Source organism: Lepidochelys olivacea, assembly GCF_965140295.1.
Source record: "Lepidochelys olivacea isolate rLepOli2 genome assembly, chromosome: 11".
Taxonomy (NCBI): Eukaryota; Metazoa; Chordata; order Testudines; family Cheloniidae; genus Lepidochelys; species Lepidochelys olivacea.
In genome coordinates this window covers 8145151-8173090 of record NC_140421.1, presented here as the reverse complement: position 1 = coordinate 8173090, position 27940 = coordinate 8145151, and the positions used below count along the sequence as shown (strand labels likewise).

Genomic DNA, 27940 nt, shown 5'->3' with positions numbered 1-27940 from the left:
CAAGGTGGTCCGGTCCCAAGATAGGGATATGCATTCTGTCTATCGCCCCACCACGTTTAGGGAATCCCATTGGAGCAAAGCCATCCACTAGTACCTACACATTTCCCAGAGTCACTACCCTTGATAGCAGCAGCTCAATGATTGTGTTGGCTATTTGGATCACAGCAGCCCCTACAGCAGATTTCCCACTCCAAATTGATTCCCGACTGACCAGTAGCTGTCTGGCGTTGCAAGCTTCCCCAGGGCTATCGCCACTTGCTTGTGAACTGTGAGGGCTGCTCTCATCTTGGTATTCCTGTGCTTCAGGGCAGGGGAAAGCAAGTCACAAAGTTTCATGGAAGTACCCTTACGCATGCGAAAGTTTCGCAGCCACTGGGAATCATCCCAGACCTGCAACAGTATGTGGTCCCACCAGCCTGTGCTTGTTTCCCGGGCCCAGAATCGGCGTTCCACGGCATGAGCCTGCCCCATTGCCACCAGGATGTCCAAATTGCTGAGGCCCGTACTTTGAGAGACGTCTGTTCCATATCCTCATCACTCTAGTCACTGCGCTGCTGTCGCCTCCTTGCCTGCTTTTGCAGGTTCTGGTTCTGAACATACTGCAGGATACTGCGCGAGGTGTTTACAATGCTCATAACTGCCGCGGTGATCTAAGCGGGCTCCATGCTTGCCATGGTAAGGCGTCTGCAGGAGAGCAGAGTTGTAGCGGAAGCGATGGCTGACAACGGATGCCACGAGAATAGATATTTATAGAGAACGATGAGAGGACCTGCGAGGTGGATGCAGGAGAGCAGAGTTGCAGCAGAAGCGGGAGCCCATGACAGCCAACATGAAGAAATTCGCTATTGAGACAAGCACAGGGGAGCAGAGTTGCAGCGGAAACAGTGGTTCGATGACGATGGTTAGTAGTCCTACTGCACTATCTGCTGAAAGCAGTATGGCATCTCATAGAATCATAGAATATCAGGGTTGGAAGGGACCCCAGAAGGTCATCTAGTCCAACCCCCTGCTCGAAGCAGGACCAATTCCCCGTTAAATCATCCCAGCCAGGGCTTTGTCAAGCCTGACCTTAAAAACCTCTAAGGAAGGAGATTCTACCACCTCCCTAGGTAACGCATTCCAGTGTTTCACCACCCTCTCAGTGAAAAAGTTTTTCCTAATATCCAACCTAAATCTCCCCCACTGCAACTTGAGACCATTACTCCTCGTTCTGTCATCTGCTACCATTGAGAACAGTCTAGAGCCATCCTCTTTGGAACCCCCTTTCAGGTAGTTGAAAGCAGCTATCAAATCCCCCCTCATTCTTCTCTTCTGCAGGCTAAACAATCCCAGCTCCCTCAGCCTCTCCTCATAACTCATGTGTTCCAGTCCCCTAATCATTTTTGTTGCCCTTCGCTGGACTCTCTCCAATTTATCCACATCCTTCTTGAAGTGTGGGGCCCAAAACTGGACACAGTACTCCAGATGAGGCCTCACCAATGTCGAATAGAGGGGAACGATCATGTCCCTCGATCTGCTCGCTATGCCCCTACTTATACATCCCAAAATGCCATTGGCCTTCTTGGCAACAAAGGCACACTGCTGACTCATATCCAGCTTCTCATCCACTGTCACCCCTAGGTCCTTTTCCGCAGAACTGCTGACTAGCCATTCGGTCCCTAGTCTGTAGCTGTGCATTGGATTCTTCCATGCTAAGTGTAGGACCCTGCACTTATCCTTATTGAACCTCATCAGATTTTTTTTGGCCCAATCCTCCAATTTGTCTAGGTCCTTCTGTATCCTATCCCTCCCCTCCAGCGTATCTACCACTCCTCCCAGTTTAGTATCATCCGCAAATTTGCTGAGAGTGCAATCCACACCATCCTCCAGATCATTTATGAAGATATTGAACAAAACCGGCCCCAGGACCGACCCTGCATGTAAAAAAGGTGCGAAACAATTGTCGGCCGTTGCTTTCATGGAGGGAGGGGCGACTGACAAGATGTACCCAAAACCACCCGCAACAATGTTTTTGCCCCATTAGGCATTGGGAGCTTAACCCAGAATTCCAATGGGCGGCGGAGATTGCGGAAACTGTGGGATAGCTACCCACAGTGCAACACTCTGAAAGTCAATGCTAGCCACGGTACTGTGGACGCACTCCGCTGACTTAATGTGCTTAGTGGGGCCACACACAATCGACTGTATAAAATCGCTTCCTAAAAAATCGACTTCTATAAATTCGACCTAATTTCGCAGAGTAGACACACCCTTAGAGGGCCTAACTATTGGCACTACACATTTGTAAATCTGAGGAAGAGTAGTTCTTCCTACCAAATAAATCTAATGGCCAATCTTCCAGGCGTTACCGTATACAAAAGGTCAAGTAGTCTGAGTGATTTTTCTTGCACAATTTCAACTGGAATCTCAAGGGTATCCACCATTCAGCTCAGTAGTTCTTGAAAAGTCTTATAATAGTCAGGCAGACGTAGTGGCCACTGATACCTCATCAAGCGAAAAGGTGGAAATGGTTGCTGGAATTAGCTGTTCCTCAATCTGAGGGCATTCTTCCTCATTTTTTTTTTTGCTCATCCTGCTGAGCAGTGTGCCTCCTCAGCCTGAATGATTTTGCAGATAAAGGAGATGTAGCTTTTCAGGGGGCAGGAGAGGTTGGTTTCCATGCTGGCAGCATGCCCCAAGACTCCCAGTCAGGTAAAGGGGGGAAATGTAAAAAGTAAACTAACAACATAAATGCTAAAAGTAATTATAACTGAATACTCTACAAATGTATACAGTAAATCATACTGGTAAGATGTCTGTTTCATTCTAGTTCTGACATGCCCCTTTTATGGTATGTAATTATCTGCTCAAAGCCCAGAAGGTTTCAGAACTAAAAAAGACACTAACCTTTTAATCACATGCTCACTAGATAACTCTGAGGCTCCCTCTAAGCTCTGCAGGGCTGCTTCTTAATCACATCTGCCCCCATTTCTACACCATTGTATTCAATTAGCATTACACACATAACAGCAGAACACTAGAGGGAGTTTGGATATAAGAGTCAGGAAGGAAGGAGAAAATGGGAAATAAGATGGCCACAGCCGTTGCAATTTTGTGAGTTTGTCTGAAGAAAGAATTGTGTTGAATGTTACTGTTCTTTTATTTAAGTCAAAAGACAACTCCTAGCTCTCCCACATCCACATTTATTGCCTGTTATATCAATGTTTTTCTCCCCATCAACCTTGTTCCTTGAGGAAAGAGTCTGGAATGAAGAGGTTAAATATGATTATTACCTTGACAGTATCCCTATCAGAACAGCCTACAAGTGATATAATCATGGACGAAAACCCCAATTAAAAAACATCTAAAATGTGCTGAACAGCTTTATTTGGAAAAAGACTGAGTTCTATTGGTTTAAGCCACAGACGGCCAGGAGAAAGAGGAAAAGAAAGTTTAGAAAAATCAGGAAATATCATTGAAAGTATTAGATTCCTTCTGTAGTCTCACATTCCAGGGAGAAAAGTACCATAGAGGTAGTCCTCTCTGATAAAACAAGTCAAGGAACATTACTGTAGTAATTGAGGACCTCAATCTCTTACACACACAATAGATATTCAGTAAAACAGATGAAAGAGAAGGTGGGGGGGGGGCGGGCACAAAAGCCATTATTCCTCCTATTTAAAGTGTTGTTTTTCTTTGTGAAACTATGGAAGTCCAATTCTTTCTATCCTAAGGAACAAAAAGCATTCAGTGTCCACTGAAAGCAAAGGGGGTAGATTACTGACTGTACGCGCAACATTCAAGAATTGCTTTCTAGGTCACGGATTTCTATTGTTCATCCTGTGCACATGTTGAGAACAACAATGCTATCTTGTCACAAAAAAGGATGGAATCTAAGTCTGGACACAAACTTGACATGCTCATAACAGAAAATAAGCAGGGAATAGTAATATTACAAGCAGTAAAGTCTAGTCTTAAAACCAGTAAATACTTAATGGGATGAAATGAGAAACTTTTCAAGAAATACAGACCACATATCAAATATAAAAAACACTTCATAATTGTTTATATAAAATGTAGAACACACATTTTGTAAAATGTATTTTCTATAAAAGCTTGAATAAGATGGCTACTTTAATGTGCACTTGCTTACTTAAGTAATTTTTTGGATTTTTAAAAAATGTATTAAGTATATTTTAATAAAGAATGCAGGAACACAAACATATGTCACCAGGAGGTATTCACACATAGCCTCTCTTTAAAGATTAAATCTGGGTGAATCTCCCATTTTAATCTGTATCACTGTTTATTTGTTCCAGACTAATAAAAACAGTTTATAGTGAAAAATCATTATTTTAACATTCTATACAGCAATGGTTATCTCAACCTTTCCAGACTACTGTACCCCTTTCGGGAGTCTGATTTGTCTTGCATACCCCCAAGTTTCACCTCACTTAAAAACTACTTGCTTACAAAATCAGACATAAAAATACAAAAGTGTCACAGCGTACTATTACTGAAAAATTGCTTACTTTCTCATTTTTACCACAGAATTATAAATCAATTTGAATATAAATATCGTACTTACATTTCAGTGTATAGTGTATATAGAGCAATATAAACAAGTCATTTTATGATTTTAGTTTGTACTGACTTCACTCGTGCTTTTTACGTAGTCTGTTAAACTAGCTAATATCTAGATGTGTTGATGTTCCCTCTGGAAGACCTCTCCACGGGTATGTGTACTCCTGGTTAAGAACCACTGCTATATGGCACCTTAACACTTTTAGAAAGGAAGACTTACACTCTGTCAAGTTCAAATTAGCACCACAGGACAGTTAAGAACAAGGATCTATCTTGTCCTTATAGGCTGCCTTGTTAATATTTAGAAAATGCTTCCAGAAAAGAAAAAAAATTAATGCAAGTGATCTTTAAACCAAGGGTGCCAAACACGTTCTAGACTTTTACATATTAGGATTATGATGTGCTGTTACCTAGAACATGCTAACTAACACATTTCTAAAATCCACTGTAAATAAGTCATAGACAACTGCCATCAACAGGTGCCAAAACTGGTCAAGTGCTTTGTCTATAATACATTTTAAATACTATTAGTTATCACAGGTGTTCTCAACCTTTTTCTTTCTGAGGCCCTGCCAACATGCTATAAAAAACTCCATGGCCCACCTGTGCCACAATAACTGGTTTTCTGCATATAAAAGCCAGGGCCGGCATTAGGGGCATTGCCCAGGGCCCCACGCCACAGGGGGCCTCGTGAAGCTACATTGCTCAGGTTTTGGCTTCAGCCCCAGGTGGCTGGGCTCGGGGCCCCAGACTTCAGCCCCCTGTGATGGGGTTTTAGCTTTCTGCCCTGGGCCCCAGTGAGTCTGATGCTGGCCCTGCTTGGTGGCCCCCCTGAAACCTGCTCGCAGCCCCACAGGGTGGCCCAGACCCCTGGTTGAGAACCACTGAGTTAGCACACACTAACTAACATGCTAACATCACGCCTTGAAATCCTTGATTAGATAAGGCCTCAGTGGCAAGGGCTGAACTACCTGTTCAGTTACAGTCCATGGGCTGGGAATAAAAAGTTCATTGACAAGAGGCAAACTTAGCAGTTTGTACAATTTTAGTTTGTGCATAGCTAAGTTAAATACTGCATTTAATTATTTATTAATTAAATGTTTTACAGAAGCATCTAGAACAGAGGTGGGCAAACTACAGCCTGCAGGCCACATCCACCGTCCAGCCTGGCCCTTGAGCTCCTGGCCTCTTCCCCGCTTTTCCCCCCTCCCCCACAGCCTCAGCGCACCACGACCCCAGCACAGGAGGGGGCTGCACTGTGGGGGCAGAGGAGAGCAGGAAGGGAGGCTCACCTGCAGCCTCAGGGGAGCAGGCAGGCAGTGCGGGTGCGCGGGCGGAGGACTGAGGAGGAGCACCGGGCAGCCACACAGCTGGGTAGAGAGAAGCGATGCTTTGAAGGGGAAACTGCCACTTCTCTCCGGCTGCGTGGCTGCCCCGCTCCTCCTGAGTCCTCCGCCTATGTTCGCAGGGCCGCATTCTGAAAGGGGCTTTAGAGGGGGGGTGGGATACGGGGTGGGGATGCAGAGGGCCTGTCGGGGCGGGGGTGTGGATAGGGGTCGGGGCAATCAGGGAGCAGGGAGGTTGTGTCCATGTAGGCACCTTAAACCATTTATTAAAAAAATCTAAAATGTGACTCTTAAATTTAACATTGATCAACTTTGTATTCAAAAATGGTAAATGAACAATATACACATATAGCAAATAAAGCAACCACATTATGTTTATTTAAACCCTCATCATAACCCTACCATTTATCATCACTCAGAATGAACTCAGACTGTTAGTTGAACTCAGATTAAAAATATTCGGGGGCAAAGAAAAGAGACCCTATGCATGTTTACTGTGCTGTACACATAACAAATTATAAGTTGAAATCTGAAAACTTTCTGATTTATTCAGCTTTCAGTGTTTTTGCGCACCCAGTCCTTATTTTATAAAAAAGGATCAGGGTCAGTTGTGGCTCCAAATGGGTCTATATTTAACAGAAAAAAAGTTAAAGGAGTTTTCATGAGCTCAGCTGCTCCCGTATGGGAGTTTCTTCTCAGATATAACAGAAGAGACAGGACTCCTGGGGAAGACAGGCTAACTGTAAAGAACAAATCTCTTCTGATATTAAGGGCGCCAGTGAGCAACACCAGAGATCTTTAGGGCCAGCCCCTAACCTAGATCAATTGATGATGGTAGGGAGCCATGAGCTGAGTCTGTCCAGCCTGTACCTCTCTTCTAGGGGTTAAGGAAACCCCCACTCTTGAGAGGGAGGTGAAGGGAAAGGGAAGTATGCTTCAAAAAGGACTGCTCCAGCATGAAAGAAAATAGCATCGGGGCAGACCTACAAGAGCTGGACAGAACGGAAGAGATCAGAACCTGGGGCATCTGGTTACCAGACGCAGGGAAAATCAGTGAGGACTTCTCTCGAATCCAGCTTCTCCTATATCCCGCAACTGACCTGCCTTCTTTACAAGATACCCAAGCCCTGAACTTTCTGTGTTGTCTTAGGGTTTGTCTAGAATAAAGTTTGTGGTCCCATTTTAACCTGAGTTAGTCACAAAACTAGTTTAGGCATATCCCTAGAGGGAACTCCATAGTGTTCTCTCAGAATCTCAATAGGCCTCTCAAACAATCTTTTAAAAAAAAAGGTTGACCCCAATTCTTACATTTTGAAATACCAAGATGGGAGGGGAAAATAAGTACAACCATAATTTAATTGTTTGGGGGGAAATAGTTTTCCAGTGTGAGAGATACCAGGTGAAGACTTGCACCCGCAAGAATAACTCATGGAACAGCTTTATCTAAAGAACAGAATAGAGACAGTTCTTTCTGAAGCATATCAAAGAATACTTATGCCATATATCAGATTTGTTAAAAAAAAATGAGTCTACTGAATATATCAGCTGTCATGGACATAAGAATTAGATAAGAACTCCAAAAATATTAATCAAATTCTCTGAATACTGAAACAAAATCCCTAAACTCTATTAACATGCAAAAAAAATTAGTTAAGAAAACAGATGCAACTTACTGGGTTATCAGTGGAATCGTCAGCCAGCTGTAAACCAAAGTAATCCCTCTCTGTCAAATCGAGATGTTTGAACACTATATCCAACAAAACTTGTCCCTGATCGTTTTTCTGGAGAAGGAAAAAAAGTCATATTGTTTAAAATCAAAGCCAACTTTAAATGGACAGACTGCTTCATGCATGCACAACACCTACAGCTTATTTCAGGTGTGTTCACAAAATTTACATCCAAAAATCCACAAAATTTCTCTCAGTACAATATAATTTTTAAATAAGATACTTCTCTCATTGCCACAAACAGAACTTATTTTTCCTCAATTAAAAATATAGGAATTTCTTGTTGCCCTCAGAAACAGAAAGTACAGTAGCTATGCAATTGTTCCATAAAGCATTTAACAACAAATTTGATGAATAGCAAAACGATTCAAAAAAGTGACAAAATAAAGCAATAAACTAAATTGGTATTTTTAGGACATGACAGAATTTCAGGTAACGCTTTTCAGAACATTCCAATATCACTCTTCAGCCCAAATAAATTAATCTAATATTTCATTTGCAAATCATTCTCTACATCTAAATCAACACAATTACTGAAAAATATTTGCAGAGTTACACCGCATGGATATTTAAAGAGCTGTATGAATTTTTGATTGATGGTGAATATCCTTAAAGATGTCTTCGGAGACAAATTTTACTCTAAAAGAACCTACTGAAGAGAACACAGACTAGCGCTAAACTTTTTAATTAGGGCCAATGACTGGACATTATTTTCATTACAAGGCCTCACTTTTTCCATAAGAAGATATATAAACCATTGATAGAGTCTTAAAACTGCACCATTCTACTGGTTACTACATGAAATTATTCAAAACACAGTGATCCATGATGACAAGTCTTGGCAAACGGGTTATTATCCTGTACTGACTTACATTTAAATAAGCACTCTTCCAAGGAAAGTTGTGAACCCGTCCCGCAAATCCTTAGGGATAATTAACATTAATCAGGACAGAATGGCAGAAAAAATTCAAGGACAAATCCCATATTAGTAGTAGGAGGCATTAGAGATGATTGATTAGATAACATAATAATGTTTTCCATTATTCTAGTACCAAGCAAGCTCCACACAGCCTTTTAAATGCTGAAACTTTATCAAATCAGGAAAAACCTACACTAAAATAAGAAACAAAATCATTTCCCTCTTTAATACAAGATGGCTGCTGCTCTACTCCCAAATGCCAAATCCTAACAGTACACTATAATAATTCATTCAAATACTTGCAAATTTAAATGCTTGGCTTGCAATCAATAAATAAAGGGAGAATAAGGGCTTGCCTGCACAGCGCTGCAACGTTCTCGCTCAGGGGTGTGAAAAAACATCCCACTGAACACAACAAGTTTCAGCACTGTAAAGCACCAGTGTAGACAGTGCACCAGCACTGGTAGCTACGCCCCTCATGGAGGTGGGTTTTTTTAGAGCGCAGGGAGAGCTCTCTGCCGCGACTATACAAGCCACGTAAAAGCGCTGCCACGGTAACGCTTTAAATGTTGCCAGTGCAGACTAGCCCTAATAGTCCAAAAACACGAAATATCTTCAAAAAATGTTTTACCCCCCCTTCTATGCCTATGCTAGCAGCACTTTATACAGTGGTACAGGGATGTCGTATACTATACTAGCAGAACGTTCCTAGCGTGGACGCAGCTACACCAGCAAAGCTGCACTTTTTATCAGAATACGAAAGCCATTCCCATTCCATGAGTGAAACAAGTTAAAAAAGTTTTGCAGATAGCTGCATCTACTCTACAGATTTCTGCCAACACAGCTATGTTCATTAGGGATCACACTTCTTTGCCCTCTTGACCGACAGAACTATGCCAGTAGACGTTTGTAATGTAGACACAGGGGGAGGAAGAGGAAAAAATGAAAAAGAGCAACACATTATGAGTTTGTTCAGATTTGAAAAAGATTTCTTCAGAACTTAACTTCTTGTTACTTAGTGGCAAAAAACATACATTTCTCAAGTGATTACGTACTGAAGTTAAATAGCTTCTTAACTATAGCATCCCTTTCACTACAGCAATTTTTTGAAATAAAAAAGAAAAACAAATATTCTCAAGACCTAAATGTGCTTCAGAACTAGATACTTTGGTCCTAAGTAAAAGGAAGCCAGATATCTAGAAAAAGGCATTAGCACAGCATAACCATTAAAAAACACCACAACAAGAACTGAAAAAAGTGCAAGGAAAGTAAGATTCATAAAGCTGACCATCTGATAGGAATAGCCGAAAAATATAAAAGCCAGAAAACAAGTTACTAAAAGCACTTTCAATTTAGGCCCAAAATTGTATTTAATGTTAGAAGTTAGAAAGTATTTTAAAAATCCAACATTGTAGTAAAGAAATTTTTAGAATAGCTTTTTACTTGGAGGCCTAGCATTCTAAGTTTCCCAAAGAACATAACATTAAGCAGCTGAAAACTCAGTTAAATTATGCTTCCTCAGCTACAAAACCTAAGCCCAAAAGTGCTCTGACTATGGCTCCATATATTAAGGTTCCTATTGCATAAGCCTATTTTTTGTAGCTCCCCTATAGCTTTGTTTAATTTCACTTCATAATTGCCAGGTTTACTTTGAAAACAAAGTCTTTTTTTCTGAAAAAGAAAAAAGAAGAAAAAAACTGGTCTTTTGTTAAATATTAAGAAATCAGGAGGCACATGTAGTTAAACAAGTCAATTAAAAATAATTCTTAACGCAAAGGATTAAAAATGTCACACACACAAGCAAAAGACAACCGATATTAACACAGTGTACATACATGGTAATTATGCCACACTCTCCTGACTCTGTATACTATTCCTATTTGATAGGACAGAGAAAGAGGGAGGGAAGGACTAGACAGATGGAAAACGCATAAATATAGCAATGTAAATACCGCTGTAGCTACAAATATACTAGAGTATATTTATGTACCAGAGAAGATCAGATCTTGTAAAAGTTTCCAGAAGAAAAAAATCATCCAAGTTACTGTTTCCTGAGAAGGCTTTGTAGCATCAATAATTCAGGTACACAGATTTTTACTGAAATCCAACACACTAAGATTGTACTTTGGAGTCAACAGCTAATGAAGATGTCAGTGACATTTTACTAAATCCTAACCTAATTTTCAAATTACATCTTAATTAAGGCCCTACTTGAATCATGGGATGATTGTCAAAAAATTGTAGCTCAGTTGCGGACAAGCCATGGAAAATCATGGAAAAGTAATAATGGACCTTATTATTTGCAGTAATGAGGTCCATTATTACTTTTCCACGCTTTTCCACTGTCCGCAGCCCAGGGCTGAGAGTGGCAGCTCACGCTCTGAGCAGCCCGAGGCTGAGCACACTAAGCTGGAGATGAGCACAGACGGGGCTCCCGCTACCGGCTGCTCAGGGCTGAGAGCGGCAACTCACGCTCTCAGCAGCCCGAGGCTCAGAGCCGCTGCTCAGGGCTGAGAGTGGGGGCTCCTCTATTGGCAACCTGGGGCTAAGAGCAGTGCTCACGCTGGGGCTCCCACTGTCAAAACTGCAGTGGAAGCCTAATATTGTGGAATCCACAATTTCCTATCACAAATTAAGTAAGGCCTTAATCTTAGTATTTTTAATGTTCTTCACATATTTCTCAAGACAACTGTAGATTAGAATTCATATTTTTAGAGCCAATGATAGCTTCCTACAGGTGCAAAGTTTACTTCTGCTGTTTGAGTGAAGATATATTCTGTAAATGGATTTGGTAATAGACAGAATGTAAACCTAAGAGTTGATCTTGTTCTTTGACTTAGAGAAAGCTCAAAAATTAATTTTGTGAGCATATCACCTATACAATGAATATTAAAAGCTCAGAACTTGTTGGTTAGGTTCAAATTATTAGTACAAAGTGTTGTGTTTTTCCAATGTTAGGTGCTAACTGATGAACAGAGGGAGTTCTGTATGCACTCTTGAAGGTAGAGCAGTAGGAGTAAAAAATAGGGTTTTTCTTTATTAGGGGCAGTAAATTAACATAATAAATCACAGGAAAGTTGTAATATGAAGCAGTGGGAACTTTTGGGCAGCAATTACTGTGAACACAATGCCTTGAACTTAGTAAGAGAGAAAGATAAATATGTGGCAGAATGAGACCTCCATTTAACCATGTCTTAAATATTTTGTATAGTAATCTTGAAGTTTGCCTGCCCAGATGAAGCTAAAGATCTTTCGGTAAAAGGTCTGAACTGGAATTTTCAATAGTATCACACTCAATGGTTACATTATACACGGAGCATTCATTTTTTAGGATTCTGATGTGACCCTAGCCACTCATAGCTAGAGATTCCCAAGATATGAGGTCTGTAGAATTAAAATAATAATAATAATAATAATAATAAATAATAAACATACTGAGCTAACATTGATAGAAGGGAGTTTGTCAGAAACAAGTTGCATCCCTAGGCATGCAATCTGTATTGAATTTTAATATATTTGAAAATGGGGAATAGTACAATATTCTATTCTATTTTATACTCTGAACCCTCAGCAATGCTGACAGACCTTCAACACTTGAACCACAAGAGTAACTATATCAGCAGATAGCAGGAGAAGGCTGTTATTCCAGAGAACAGATGTGCCGCAGGGTATACGTGGGAGAAGAGCCCTGCCTGGTCTGCCCCCAACCTCTCTCGCTCCCTTCTATCCTGGGAACTGGGAAAGCTCCTGACCCATGTGATGACCTTGGGATGGAGACAGGCCACTGGGACAGTGTGTTGGTTTCAAAAGGGTACACTGTGGGAGTCTAGCCTGCCATGTCTGCTTCAGAACTTCTCACACAGTCTCAATACAACATGCTGCTTCTGCTGTGGAGGCAGCATCAGCTCTTCCTTAGAATGCTTGAGATTAATTATTCTTTTGGCATCCCACCAAAATTTTCCTGAGAAAGACCAGGGAGATAGCAATTTTAATAGTTTCTACCTTAGCAAAAGCTCAACAGAATTTCATGGGTCAAAGAAATACAATGCTGTTGCCTGAGGCTGTTACCGCTACAAAATCCCAGAAGCCTGCAGCAAATAATTTCACATTTTATTTTCCATTAAGCTTTTTGCTTGTTAGTACATTTATTCTAAATGTATGTTGTAGGGGATGTATGGGGGATACTAGGGAGGGGTAGTACCTCTGATGGAGGAACATGTCGTGTTCCTCAGTGAATAAATCATCTGCTTTGGTCTTCACCTACACTCAGCTCTCACCTGTTGTTCCAAGTAGCTGTTTGCATACGATAGCAGCCGCACCCCGGTAAACCAATTCAACAAGCGGGCTAAAATCAGGTGAGGGTAGCCAATGGGTGCGAGATAGGGAAACTGCCTTTCTCTAGCATGCAAAGACTGTTCTGGTGGACTGGGCGGAGGAAATCAATTTGTGATTAAATGGCCAGGAAAGCAGTTCAGCAATGTGCTGTGGGGTGTGGAGAGCATGACAAGGCACTGAAGATGTCCTGGTCACCTACTGCAGCTAAGGAAGTCCCCAGCCATAATGATTCTTCATGCTGCTGGAATCTGGCTTCTGCAGCGGAAAGAGTGGGACTGCCCCTGTGCAACAGCTTTCTCACTCAAAAATTTCCTGCACAGGTTTTCTCGCAACTCTCATTCCATTAACATCATATCATTAATCCAAGTCCTGTGGCGACTGGGAGTGGCAAAGCGACAAGTGGAGATGACCACTGGCAGTGGTAACCACAATCCTGCACATAGGCGGCCTTGAGACTAGTGGCTGTTGGGACAGCGGAGAAGTTTGGCAGCATCCTAGGCGACTGAGTAGCCCTTTTTAGGGTAGCACTGCTCACCCCTTTTTAGGGAAGGGGCTAGAAAAGGTGCCCAAAATATTGCCTGCCACATAACATCTGGCCAGACTACCACAACTGGCAGATCATCCTACAGTGGTCAAAAAACAATAAAGAAGAAAAAACTCATTCTAGGAGCATGGAATGTCTTCACCCTTATTGTCGGAGGTGATGCACAAAGGCCTGAGAGAATAACAGCTCTTGTTTTCAGAGAACTTGCCCGCTATGATATTGATATTGCAGCACTGAGTGAGACTAGACTGGCCGGAGAAGCTTCCATCAGTGAGCTAGGAGGTGATTACACTCTTTTGGAAAGGAAAAGCAGAGGATGAAGACAGGATCCAAGGAGTTGGATTTGCAATAAGAACATCTCTTCAGAAACAACTCCCTGACCTCCCTGTTGGCCTGAGTGGACGGCTCATGGAACTTCGATTTCCCCCTGAATCCTTTACGGCACGTCACTATCATCAGTGCCTATGCACCTGTACTGACCTCCACAGAAGAAAGCAAGAAGCAGTTCTACTCTGACCTGGACTCCATCATCAAGTCAAACCCTGCATATGACAAGCTCATCCTGCTGGGAGACTTTAACGCTGGAATTGGTAGAGACAGCTGTGCCTGGAGAGAGATGATAGGATGACACAGAATGAGAAAGATGAACAGCAACAGACTGGTCCTCTTGGGTTAATATGCAGAACATAGTCTGCTCATTACTAACACCATCTTTAGGCAAAATTATAAATATAAAACGACATGGATGCACTCACAGTCCAAACAATGGTCCTGATGGACTATGTTATCACCCGCCAACGAGACATCCGCAATGTCAGAATTTCCAAAACCATGCGTGGTGCAGAATGCCGGACAGACCACAGATTGGTAAGAGGAGTGCTGAACTTGCATATAGTCCCTTCACAGTGCAAGCGCCCCCAACTTAATAGAATAGCCTTCAACACAGCAAAGCTCAAGCATAACTATTAGCTGCCGTTTCAGTAGTCACTTGATAAGCTTTTCTCATGCCCACCAATCACTGGCAACCCAACAGAAAAAGGGAATCAGTTCAAACGTGATTATTGACACAGGTAAATCAGTGCTGGGGCCAAAGGAAAGGGTACATCAGGACTGGTTCAATAACTCCTAAGTGACAAGTAAAAAGCATTTGTTGAATGGTGGAATGAACTCACTTCCATCTCAAAGAAAGATAAGTTTCAGAGTAGCAGCCATGTTAATCTGTATCTGCAAAAAGAAAAGGAGTACTTGTGGTACCTTAGAGACTAACAAATTTATCTGAGCATAAGCAAGGCCCAGTCTGAACTGAGGAGAACGCAGGAAGAGTGGTGCAGAAGTTCAGCATTATGCAGGTACAAACAACACAAAGATGTTCTTTGACTCTCTCAAAGCAGTCTATGGACCATCTAAATCTGGCACAGCCCCCTTGAAGTCAGCAGATGGCACAATCCTCATCAAAAACAAGGAGAGAATCATACAGAGATGGGCTGAACACTTCAATAGTAACAGACCATCCACAGTTGATTGGCATGTCCTTGATCATTTACCTGAAAAAACAATCAAAGAGGATCTCGACCTCCCTCCATCAGTTGAGGAAGTTATGAAAGTCATTGAACAACTGAACTCTGGCAAAGCTTCCAGAAAGGATGGTATTCCAACAGAACTGTATAAAGTAGCAGACCCCAAGGCCATTAAGGCGTTTCATGACATCTTGAGTAGCATTTGGGCTGAAGACGAAATGCCACAAGACTTCAAAGATGCTATTATTGTATCACTGTTCAAAAACAAAGGCAGCAAAGCCGACTGTGGAAACTACAGAGGCATTGCTCTCCTCTGCACAGCAGGGAAAACACTAGCTCGCATTCTATTGAACAGACTCATAGCAAACATATCTGAGGAGAATCTGACAGAAGCAAGGTGTGTTTCAGATCAGGTCGTAGTACTATGGACATGATCTTTGTTGTAACGCAGGTCCAGGAAAAATTTTTAAGGCAGAACATGGACCTGTATGCAGTTTTCATTAATTTGACCAAAGCTTTTGATATGGTCAACAGAGAGGGTCTATGGGCTATTCTGCATAAACTGCGCTGTCTATGAAAGTTCATACAAATCATCCATCTGTTCCATGACCACATGACAGTGCAAGTGCTCGCCAATGGTGACTTTTCTGACGTAGTCGAAATCTCAAAATGGAGTGAAGCAAGGCTACATACTTGCTCCAGTGCTGTTCAGCTTGTTCTTTGCCTGTGTCCTCACCCATGCCACAATGGACTTGCATCCACTACTCACTTGATGGCTCCCTCTTTGATCTTCAAAAACTCAACACTAAGACCAATATACTGGAGAGACTTCTCGTCGAGGAACTTTTTGTAAATGACTGTGCCTTGATGGCGCATAGATATGATGATCTTCAAGTCATTGATAGATTTTCTGAAGCATCAGTCTCGGAAAGACAGAGTTCTTGTTCCAACTAAGACCTCATTCCAATGCCCCAGTGCCAGCCATCTTCATCCAAGGCACACAGCTGAAAAATGAGGATCAGTTCAAGTATTTGGGCAGTACCATCTCAAATAACGGTTTCCTTGAGAAGGAAATTTCCTCCAGAATTAATAAAGCCAGCCAGGTCCCTTGGCCGACTGAAAAAAAACCAACACAACATTAGTCTCTCCACCAAATTGAAGATCTATAGTGCAGTGGTTCTAACATCTCTCCTGTATGGATCTGAGACATGGATTCTTTATAGACTTCACATTAAACAGCTTGAGCAATTTCACATGTGCTCCCTCCACTCAATAATGAGCATTTGGGACAAAGTGTCCATTATAAAGGTCCTTGAAAGAGCAAGCACAACCACTAATGAGGAAATGTTACTGAGAGCACAACTTAGGTGGTCCAGACATGTCATCAGAATGGAAGACCACAATCTCCCAAAACAGATCTTGTATGGGGAGCTGAGTGAGTCAGGGGAAAAGAAAGAAGGGTTGTCTATATAAGCGCTTCAAAGATAATCTGAAGAGCAGTGTCCAGTGGGCTGGCATCAATCCCAAAGAACTTGAGCAAATGGCTCAGAATAGGACTCACTGGTGGTCTTTGATAAGATCAGCATGTAACAGGTTTGAGCAGGATCAACAAATTCATTGTCTCCAGGCTGCATGTGAAAGGAGCCACAGAACTGCATCATCAAATATCATAAATACAGACTTCCCATGCCCCCAGTGTGGCCAACTCTGTGCATCAGGGTTCGGACTTCGGGGTCATATGCATGGCCATAGATGAGAACTGCGACAATATCATCATCATCGTCAGTGATGGACTACCAACAACAAATGTACATGTTAATACAGTGGAGCGTTACTGAAAGTAGTGTAAGTTGGAGGTTTCAAGTGGTAAAGTCTAAAAAATCATCTTAAAGAATATGTAAATCAAGCCAGGTGCCTCTTAAAACAGTTGTATATTTTGCATAACTGGGTTTCTCAGAAAAGTCACAAAATAAGCTGCATATTGGGGTGGAGTTAACATTGTCTTTATAGAGAAGTCCTGTGAACAGGATGTTTACAGATATGTGCAAGTGAAATGAATGTCAACTCTAAATACAATATGATGACTTAACAGCTTTGCACAGATTTCTGAATTGTATTGGCATGCCTCCCACAGATATTCTCACTAAGAGGAATTACTCTAGTAATTCGGAAGAAAAAACAAACTCAGTTTTTTGAAAATTACAAGCATCCATTCTCTGGATTATCTCCTCCTTCTAGATTTTGCCTTCATCCAGGAGTTAAATGTCCCCTCTGTACATATCTCCTTTATTACCCATGCCATAGTGAGATCAGGCTTTTTGAAGTGTTCCCCCATCTGAAAGATACTGGAGAGGTAGAGTGAGGGCATCTTTCCCTGGTCAAGGGAAAAACACATTCCCTTCTTCTGTTTGAAGGCTGAGCTTGCTTTTCTTTAAGCGTAACACTGCTGAACCTAACATATATAGGGACTTGCGTGAATGCGGAAGTTGAACCAGTTTGATTTAAATCATTTTTAAACCAATATAAACAGGCGCAACCAATGTAGACACTTATTTTGGCACAAGGGTGGCTTACATTGGTTTAGCTTTCACAGATTCTTAACTGATTTAAGATAAACTGAAGCAAGTGTTCACACAGCCTTTTGTACCAGTTTAACTAGATAAGTTAAAATAAAATCACGCATTCAGTTACACTGTGCAACGTGTGTGTGTGTATAAGCCCACATACATGTTTAAATACATACACCTATTTAAAAAAATATGTATGTGGAATGACATCAAAATGCTCAATAGTTCTGATGACAACTGCTTCCTGGGCAGACGTGTACCCACTGGATGGGTTATTTAATATTCTCATTTCAAAACCGCACACATGATACCACCAGGATTGGAGCCTTGCTGTTCTAGGTGCTATACAAAAAATGCAAAAGATATCATAAAATCTTGTCCCAAAGAACAAGGTAAGAATGATCAAATCTATATTCTCCCCTAACTGATGCTCTAACTGTACCATAAACACAACATTTCATTTGCCATTCCTCACACATTTCTTTGCCTCTCTCCCCCTCCTTCTTTCTTTGCAAATTTGTTCCTGATTTTCCCTTTCTCTAACTCATGCCTTCCTTCTGCACTGACTCTGCTGACAAATGGGTTACCATTATACTGAGCAACAGCAGCATTTAAAGTGCACAAACATATGAATTAAATTAGTTTAAAAGCCTCCTTGCTCAACTACTGACATACCATGGGTCCCTAAATAACTATAACCTTCATCTCTACAATAAGTATACAATCATCTCACGTTTTTCACAGATTGATTCCAAGGCCAGAAGGGCCCTTTGTGACCTCCTGTATAACACAGGCCACAGAACTTCCCCAAAATAATTCTACAACGTGTCTTTTAGAAAAAATATCCAATCTTGATTTAAAAATACTCAGTGATGGAGAATCCATCATGAGCCTTGGTAAATTTTTCCAGTGGTTAATTTCTCTCACTGTTAAAAATTTACACCTCATTTCCAGTATGAATTTGTCTATTTGTTTTTTTATAGAGTGATCTGAGGTGTCAGCTAAAAGCACTATAGAAGCGTAAAGTACTTTTAGGCAATAATTGTGGTTAAATCATGATTTTTACTTCTGCCTTCCTGGTAAATTCTGTTCCTGTTATTGTTGGTTACTCCACTAATGCTCCCAAAGCCCCCATTGTTTATTTGTTTCATCCACTTGTTGCATCCTGTTTGATATGTAAACTGTGAGCTCTTTGGGGAGGAACAGTCTTCTTTATTATTGTCAGTGCAGCAGAATGGGGCCCTAATACTTGACTGGGGATCCTGAATGCTATCATAATAAAAGCCTTGTCCTTGATTATTCATATTATTGTATATACTTCCATAATACGTCCCTTTTTGTGGACTGAAGGCTGTACATTAAACAGAAGAGTTATTGCTTCCTCTGATAAGCACACAAGAAACATGACATGCCAGATTTATTCCAGAATGACTCTAAGTGATGGGCATTTTATTATTCAGAACTAGAGAAAAATATTGCATTTTATTATATCCTTGAATGTCTGCACTTGTTGCTTCTCTTCTTGTGCCACACTGCACTGAACCTTCTCCACTGCTAAATAAATTCTCCCCCACATCTATCGGTATCTCTTTCATCCTACTCCTCTCCCAAGTTTTTGTCTTAAGCCTGGTCTACACTTAAAATTTAGCTCGACATAGCTACATCACACACAGATATGAAAAATTCACACTGGAGCGCCAGAACTATGCTGACCTAACCCTCTCTGTAGACGCATTTAGGTTGATGGAGGAATGCTTCTGTCAACCTAGCTACTGACACTTGGGGAGGCGGATTACTTAAAACCATGGGAAAAAATATTTCCACTCTGTAGGAAGCATCTACACTACAGCTCTCCAGTGCCGTAATTGTGCAGCTGTAACACCTGTAGTGTAGACAAGCCCTGAGCCACTCCCTTGAACTCATTCCCACATTCTCAACTTTTTTCCTTTCACACCATCCTGTAGCATTTGCCTTCCACATATTTTACGTAAAGCTCCCTCTCTACTTATCTTGTAAAATAAATTCTAAAGATCAACAAGTCCATGAAGCACTACAACTATAGTGGCCACACAGTATATTTCTGCATTGGTTCTGTATTTTATGGTTTGTAAAGTATGTTCTTGAACAGTTAGAGCCTGTCCCCTGAGGAGTTCTTAGTTTGTTTTCCACAACTCCCCTGTGGTAACACAGTATTCACACTTTCACACTATATAATTAACAGTGCAATACATCTCTTGATAACTTATCCTTACAGCCTAATGATCACTACACTTAGATCCAAAAAGCGTTAACTGCCCAAATCAGGCATGTATTATGCAAACACAATCACCACCACATAAAGACCGACTAAGTTCTTTTAGGCATATTACAACCAAGATAGGTAGGTAATGTTATAATTAGATCTAGTTGGCACGCCCACAAACTTTTTGACATTCAATATACCTGCAGCCAAGTGGTGCTCAAAAAACTGTGAAATCTTATTTTTGAGGGGAAAGCAATAACAATCATTTCCCATTTCATCCTTACAGAATATCTCACCAATAAATATAAAAGATAGGTCTATAGCAAATAGCTTGTGATCTATGTAACTGATTACCACAAGCAGCAATCACTAAAAGTCAAACTCCACAGCAATAAATTGCATTTATTTTCATAGATATGGTGTACATTGGCTCTACTGCAATCAACAGGACTTGTTGCTTTCATTGTCAGAAATTTTGCTGTAATAGATTTATTGTCAGAGCGCAAACAAATGCATTAAGCTCTTCAGGACACAAAAGGCCTGATTCCATATTCTCACTTCCAACATTTCATTTATAATGTTATAAAAATGGATAAGTATTATTCCATAATTAACAAACTCACAACATACCATGCAATACATCCTCATTTATGTATTTCATTGCAAACGTCAATCCATATTTTAATATGGGACCATTTCCAGTTGGTAGCTTGAAAAAAATTATTTAGCTTTGTTACTAGATTCTTGACATGTCTTCTATTGCACTGTTTTGCAATACTAGTGAAAATGGTGACGGATTTATCAATTCCTAGAATATTTTCTGTTTCACATGCATCTCTATGATAGCTATATTATGCTCTCCTTGAAGAAATGTTTCAGAGTAGCAGCCGTGTTAGTCTGTAACTGCAAAAGAAAAGGAGTACTTGTGGCACCTTAGAGACTAACATTTATTTGAGCATAAGCTTTCATGAGCTACAGCTCACCTCATCGGATGAATACAGTGGAAAATACAGTGGGGAGATTTATATACACAGAGAACATGATACAATGGGTGTTACCATACACACTGTAACGAGAGTGATCAGGTAAGGTGAGCTATTACCAGCAGGAGAGCCGGGGTGGGGGGTGGCGGTGGGGGGAGGGGGGAATGACCTTTTGCAGTGATAATCAAGGTGGACCATTTCCAGCAGTTGACAAGAACGTCTGAGGAACAGTGTGGGGGGGGGGGGCGTGGAATAAACATGGGGAAACAGTTTTACTTTGTGTAATGACACATTCACTCCCAGTCTTTATTCAAGCCTAAGTTAATTGTATCCAGTTTGCAAATTAATTTCAATTCAGCAGTCTCTCGTTGGAGTCTGTTTTTGAAGTCTTTTTATTGAAGAATTGCCACTTTTAGGTCTGTAATCGAGTGACCAAAGAGATTGAAGTGTTCTCCGACTGGTTTTTGAATGTTATAATTCTTGACGTCTGATTTGTGTCCCTTTATTCTTTTACGTAGAGACTGTCCAGTTTGGCCAATGTACATGGCAGAGGGGCAGTGCTGTTGTTTCATGTTCTCTGTGTATATAAATCTCCCCACTGTATTCTCCACAGCATGCATCCGATGAAGTGAGCTGTAGCTCATGAAAGCTTATGCTCAAATAAATTTGTTAGTCTCTAAGGCACCACAAGTACTCCTTTTCTTCGTGAAGAAATGGTATCTGAAAGACTACAATAGATACTATGCATTCAGAGATATGACTAACTGCATTGTGTATTTTTATGTCATTGCTAAATTATCAGAAGTCTATAAGTTTATTTAATACATATTTGCACTTACACTACCATTAACCCAGCTTCCTTACTTCAGAACCATCATCAAGTCCTGACCAACTTCTCATCTCCACACCAGCAAGTGATCCAGTACAGACTACCACCTTCACTCTGTTTATTCCAATAAGGGAGTCTCAGCTGTCCATCATGACCACATTCATTAGGTGACTGATGATTTTATATATCCTATCCCCACATCCTGGGTGTGACACTGCACCCCATATTCTTCACAGTGATATGATATGATTATGTCATAATTATTATGCATTTTATGCAAGACTGGCCATGTGAGATGTCACTGAAAAGGTTATGATTTGCTGAATATGATGATAGTATTTCTATGCATGTGTCATTTTTGTTTCTGAAGTTACGAATATTGACTATGTATTTATTTCAACTGTAGTTTCACCTGGTTAACACCCACTAGATAAGATGTTTTCAGTCTAGATAGCGAGTGGGGAATGGCCTATAAAGGGCAATGGGCCACTAGGAAAAAACAATAGGCCTGAGGAAAAGTTTATCTCCCACCCTGGGGAGCCTTCCTGAGAACTACAGACAGCCTCTGAGTAATGGCTGATATGACTGCAAGGACATGTGACGAGACCACATGCCTCTAGACTCCATCTTGGCACGTCAGCATTTTTCCCCACAAACTGGTCTGGGAACCAAGCTTTGGGAACGAAGGGTTCCCGCCATATGCAAAAGCTATAAATACAGGAGTGACTTCATCTGGGGTCTTCACTCCCCACCCGAGAAGACTCCTAGAAACACAGGAGGAACAAAGACAGAACTGGAGGACGTACTGGACCCAGGCTAAAGGGATTTTTAGCCTGTAAATGAAACACCTGAAGACTCCAAGCTGTAAAGCAAGTGCAGCTTGTCCCTTAAGAATCTGCAGCCTGCCTGTATCATCTCTTAGGATGAGAATCTGTTATTCATATCCTATCTATTTAGTATATTAAGTTTAATTTGTGTTTTTTGTTTATTTGCTAGGTAATCTGCTTAGATCTGTTTCCTACCACTTAAAATCTATCTTTTGTGGTTAATAAACTTGTTTTTGCTTTATCTAAACCAGTGTGTGGGAATCATAACTTGGGGCAAAAGGCTGTTGCATATTCCTCTCCACATTGAGGGGGGAGGCAAATTTTATGAGCTTATGCTATACAGTTCCCTGTGCAGTGCAAAATGGTATAATTTTGGGTTTATACTCCTGAGGTGGTGTGCGCCTGAGGAGCCAGGAGCAGCCTTCCAATGCAAGGGCTGATCAGAGAGCCTGCTTGTAACTACAGCTGGGCGTGCCCCTACCTGTATGTACGCTGGTGTAAGTGCAGGCTGGAGGGCTTTGCAGTTTGTCAAAGCAGTACTGTGTGAGCGGGAGCCCAGGCTGGCGGGTCGAGGGCTCAGTTGTACCCCAGTTCCAGATAGTACCCCGGAGGGAACCTGTCACACTGGGAAATACATGTCTTTCTTCTGTTGTGTTGCTCCTGTGGCTGTTTTATATTCCCTGACCAAAAAATACATTAAATGAAAATAAGTAGCTGATGTAATTTTAAACTTAAGGTTAAAACACATTACAGGGATATCAGCCCAAGCATTATACATCAAGGAAATTCAGAGTTGAAGTTACACTTAAAATAACAAACATGCTAAAAGAAGGAATACACAGTTAAGACATCCACCCAACCTAAATTTTCCCATGTAGAATCATCATGCAGTCCACCATACAATTATGATTAAGGCATTTAGTATTTATGATCTCAGACCAGATTAAACTGATTTTAAACTTATTTTATATTTTTTTCCCTTGCAGCATCACTACATGGCAAAGTTAAGGATGTTTTGATGCCTTACTTCTGAATTTCTTATCTTAACATGTTTGGATTTCTTTTAAGTGTAAACTTAACTCTGTATTTGCAGGATTTATAATAATGATTAGTTTGGGGATGACTACAATATCCCTGTAACTTTTTTCACCCTGAATTCCTGATGCCTAGCCTCAACCGTATTTCCATTTTAACATTCCCCCCCCCCGGAATTCTCTTCGTTAGTCAAAAATTATTCAAAATGTCCTAAGCAAACCCTGAACAGGCAACCAAAGAGAATGCTACCATGAGATATTAATAAATGATTTGGAGATATGTAGCATCAATTTTTCCACTGGAACTTTTAAAGACAGATTCACTAGTACACCAAAGCAGTGCACAGCAATCATGGCAAAATGGTGAACCCGGTCCTCAATTTGCAATTGACTTATTGGTTTAGAGGACTGCATTACTGAGACCAGCGATACGTGAAGGTGGTCAGGGAAACCTCAGGTCCCATATTATTGAGAACAGCAATATGGGAAGAGGGTCAGGGAGAGTTAAGTCTCAAAAAAGTGATTTAAAGGATCTGCCTGCACTCCTGTGTCACCTGCCCTGGCACTACTGCCCCAGCACTGTAGCCTCAGTGCACTGCAGAGGTAAGGCAGCAATGCCATGGGAAGACTTTGGAAACAGTGATGCGCAAACTAGCATGCAGCCATGGAATCTTTAAAGAGTAGCAACAGCCAGGCCAAGTAACCTACCAATGAGAACTCTTCATATTACTGAGACATTACAACCAATAAAATTACTGCATGTAAATTAGCTGTAGAGAGATAGTAGTGACTGGTTGAGTTTCCTCTGCTGTAACAACGGCATGCCTCATTTAAGACCTACCAGAGCTATTGATATGAACCTGTCTGTAGCCTATACAATCAAAACAATTAGATGCAACAATCACTAAAAATGTAATTACAACCCGATTTCTTCAAATACAGACAATACACAATATTTTAATTAATTTTAAACCACATGGAAAGTTTGAAGTCTTTGTATTATTCTGTTGCTAAGATCAGATGGGACAAAGAAAAGACAGAACAGATAAGATTCTAAATTTTTTAAATGATCCAATTTAATTTTAATGTTTTAAGTAACTAACAGATTTACTTGTAAATTCCCAGAAAATTAAATCTGTCCTCAGAAAGTAAGTGCTGTAAATTTGGGGATAATATGCTGTGAGGTAAAATCCCTGCTATAAGTACCAAGTGGTGTCAGCCTTAACTATGGTGTCACAACCAGCGACTTCATAATAGACACTACGCATATCCAATGAAAACCTGCAAGTAGCATTTCCACATAATGCCAGCAGCAGATTTAAACAGCCTATGCTAGCATTCACAATAAGGGTTTGTTTCACATATCCTGCACCTTGGAGAGACCATTGCTACATACCAGCATTCTATAAGCAGACTTCAGTAGCTAGAAAGGATGCAATTCAGCACTCAATGAAAATTACAAGTCAGGTTTGTGCCACACTAACTTTTGCTTGCATTCCTAATGATTCTCACTTATCTTATGTGAAATTTTATTAATTACCTATATAACTCAGACTGACTATCCTATCTTCAGACATGTTTGCTTACAACTGAGCATGTCATCAATTGTATTATTCATTATGTTAATATAGTGAAGCTTTCATGTTATAAGTTTTTGAAAATCCTTTGAATACTGTATGGCTAAAAAAATTAATCTGAAAAGTCACTGATCATAGAAGGTAATAAACAACAAAACCACATCAAAATGTTTTGAATTGATTAGGCTTGGAGCCAGTTAAGTGGTTCATGGAATTCAGTATCACACAGTAATGTGAACAATAATGAGGCTGAAGACCTAACATAATCAACAGGAAATATGGTGTACAGAGTAGCATAATATGAAAATCAATCTGTACTACCTGAAAGTTTCCTTTCTTCAATTAATAAGGTCCACGGTGCTATTACAATGGGTACTTCACTTCAGCCTGCTTAGAGCTTAGAAGCAGAACCAGACTGGTCAGTTACTGGCAGGCAGGGCATATCCCGCCTCCTGAAGTTCCCTCCATTAGAGATAATTTCGACAGTGAGAATAATTAAAATCCAATTTTCTAAATTATAAGCTGTGTAATACAATTTGAGAAAAAAGTATAACAATTTCTTCTACTGCAGAGCATAGTAAATTCCATGTAACACCAACAAATCCAAATCTATGGATGTCAATACTCATCTCTATTCTGGATGACCCATTTGTCTCCAAGGTGAACCAGATCTGCAAATCTTATTACTTAAAAAAAAAGAAATTGTAGGTTGGCACAGAAATTTTCTTCATGCTAAAAGTCTACAGATCTGTTGTGATGGGATTTTCACAGCAGCATGCCTCCAGAGTGGAAAGCAAGATGAACCTTAATTGTGGGCGCTCAAAACAAGGTACAGCGTTTGTACCCACCATCTTCGCCTGGGCACTAAGGCATGGAGAAGAAACGTTTGCATCGGCACAGTCTGTGCTGTATCCATTTCTTACAACCATGACCCTTGGGGAAGCGGAGAAGGAAGAAGTCACTGAACTCTGCAGTGAGAGACGGAGTTGCTGGTGTGGACTATAGGGATGTAAGCATGATTATCCATCTGTCGCACTGTCCTTCTGGCTTCACTTCCCCCATGGAGATGGAGGAAGGGGCAGAGCTGTTTGCGCCAGGGCCAGTTTTTTCCTCAATCCTGCCTTTTTACCTTCCAGGGAGCAAGACCGCTGCAACCACTTGTCCAGCACAACTGGTCTCTCCAATCCTGCTGGGCTACTTTCAAGCCCAAGGGAGGACAACAACTGAGGTGATCCCGCCCAGACTTGGCAGTAAGAGATCTTGCACTTTGCCCACAAAGCCAGCTGAGTTCCCCAACCTCACATCAGGTAAGGGGCTGAAGTAGGACACAGAGACCCTTCCTTTTGCCTCTAGTTTTTCTCAGACTAGCATTCTTCTGAAAGCCTGCAGGAGCTCTAGCCCCTACAAACACTTCAGATGGGGAAGCGCACAATCTGCTCACATATAAAATGGAGACCTGGGAATGAGACAAAATTATTGAACCAAACCGTTAGTCTAAACAGTTGGAATTTTCCTCAGAAAGTTCTGCAGCAGGAAGTATTGTTTGAGCCTGTATGTCACTGTGGAGGCAGGAAAAAAAAAAAGAACTTTAGGGGTATTCCCCTGCTGCCAGTGATTGACAGGTGTAGTTCTGCCAAGCTGGGAACAGGATAAAGTATCCATGGATCTTACTACAAAGAAGAAATAAGTATTTCACATTATGAAGGAAATTACTAAAATCACATTTGGAATATAAAGTGAATTACCAGATTTCAGATGATGGAAGTTACAGAGCACACTAGTCTGATATTCTCTATTATAACCAATTCAGATACATTTTCTTCAGCAAAGGGTGGGTGAAATAATACTGCATGAATTTATAAGCTCTCCTCTGCCAAAAAATCTAGATAAGCTTTACAGTACTTTCTGCTCTTTCCCTAAAAATAGGAAAAAAACTCAGTGACTGCCAGACGCACCTAGCTATCTAACTTTGAAGAACAGGAACAAGGAAACCTAAACAAACACAAGGAGGTTCCAGAATCTGCAGTCAGAAAATTTGGCTAGAAGTTTCTCACATCGTACTCCAACAACGGGCCAGGCTTGGGCTTGGACACAACTGGTGAGAGTGTATTCTATAGGAAAAAATGTCCTACCCTTGGTGATTTGGAGCATCCAGTGGAAACGTTCCACACAGTTCAGGTGTCATGTTGAGGGCTTAAGAGGAAAAGTGGACTCAAATAACTGAGATTATGGCATAATGTGATAATAGTGTCAATGCTGAAGTGAGCAGAGACTGTCCAGAATCCCAATTTTCACTCTGCTGGTATGTCCTTCGTCCAGAAACTCTGTATGATGGAAACATCATTGGTTTCCGGGGTGGGAAGAAGTTCTGTTTGTCCTTCGCTCAAGAAGGAAAAGCTTCATCCAGAAATTTTTGGGCCAATCCAGTCGTTGGGGGCAAGGTATTATCTGACACCCCGACCCACAGCCAGCCATTGATGATCTTCTCTCAGGGGTGGCCTGCACCTTCCTTCCTGCTATAAATTGTAGGGGAACTTCCTTGGGTTCCCTCATGACAGCAGGCAGTTGTGGGATGTGAAGGGGCCAGGAGCGGTGCAAAAATCCCATTCAATTAAAAAAAAAAATGAATATGCCCCTCATGGATTATAGGAAATCCCAAACCTCACCATTTTAAAAAAACAATTGCCCAAAGCGAAGGCCGGGACAGAATAACACTATACAATAATGTGCGGGTTAAGTGCATTACCCTTTCACTGTAAGTGATTTAGGTTCAAACCAGGAATGTCTAAAATAACAAGTTTGATGGTCTCTTCTTAACCACTGGCTAGCACTGATCTTACTCACAAAGCTGAACAATTCTGCATGACTGAGGGCTTCCCTACAGGTCACTGTGAAGCGCACAAGACGGGTGTGATTTGTAAAGTGCACTG

At 41.1% G+C, this 27940-nt stretch overlaps 1 protein-coding gene across 1 annotated transcript in view; it reads right to left on the bottom strand.

The window, feature by feature from the left end:
• The window catches only part of PTPN4 (protein tyrosine phosphatase non-receptor type 4), a 226146-nt gene that overhangs the window by 144061 nt on the left and 54145 nt on the right, over positions 1-27940 (bottom strand). The window contains exon 3 of the mRNA XM_084643654.1: positions 7583-7690. Within this exon, the coding sequence (XP_084499780.1) occupies positions 7583-7690 (108 nt within the window). The remainder of the gene's footprint in view (positions 1-7582; positions 7691-27940) is intronic.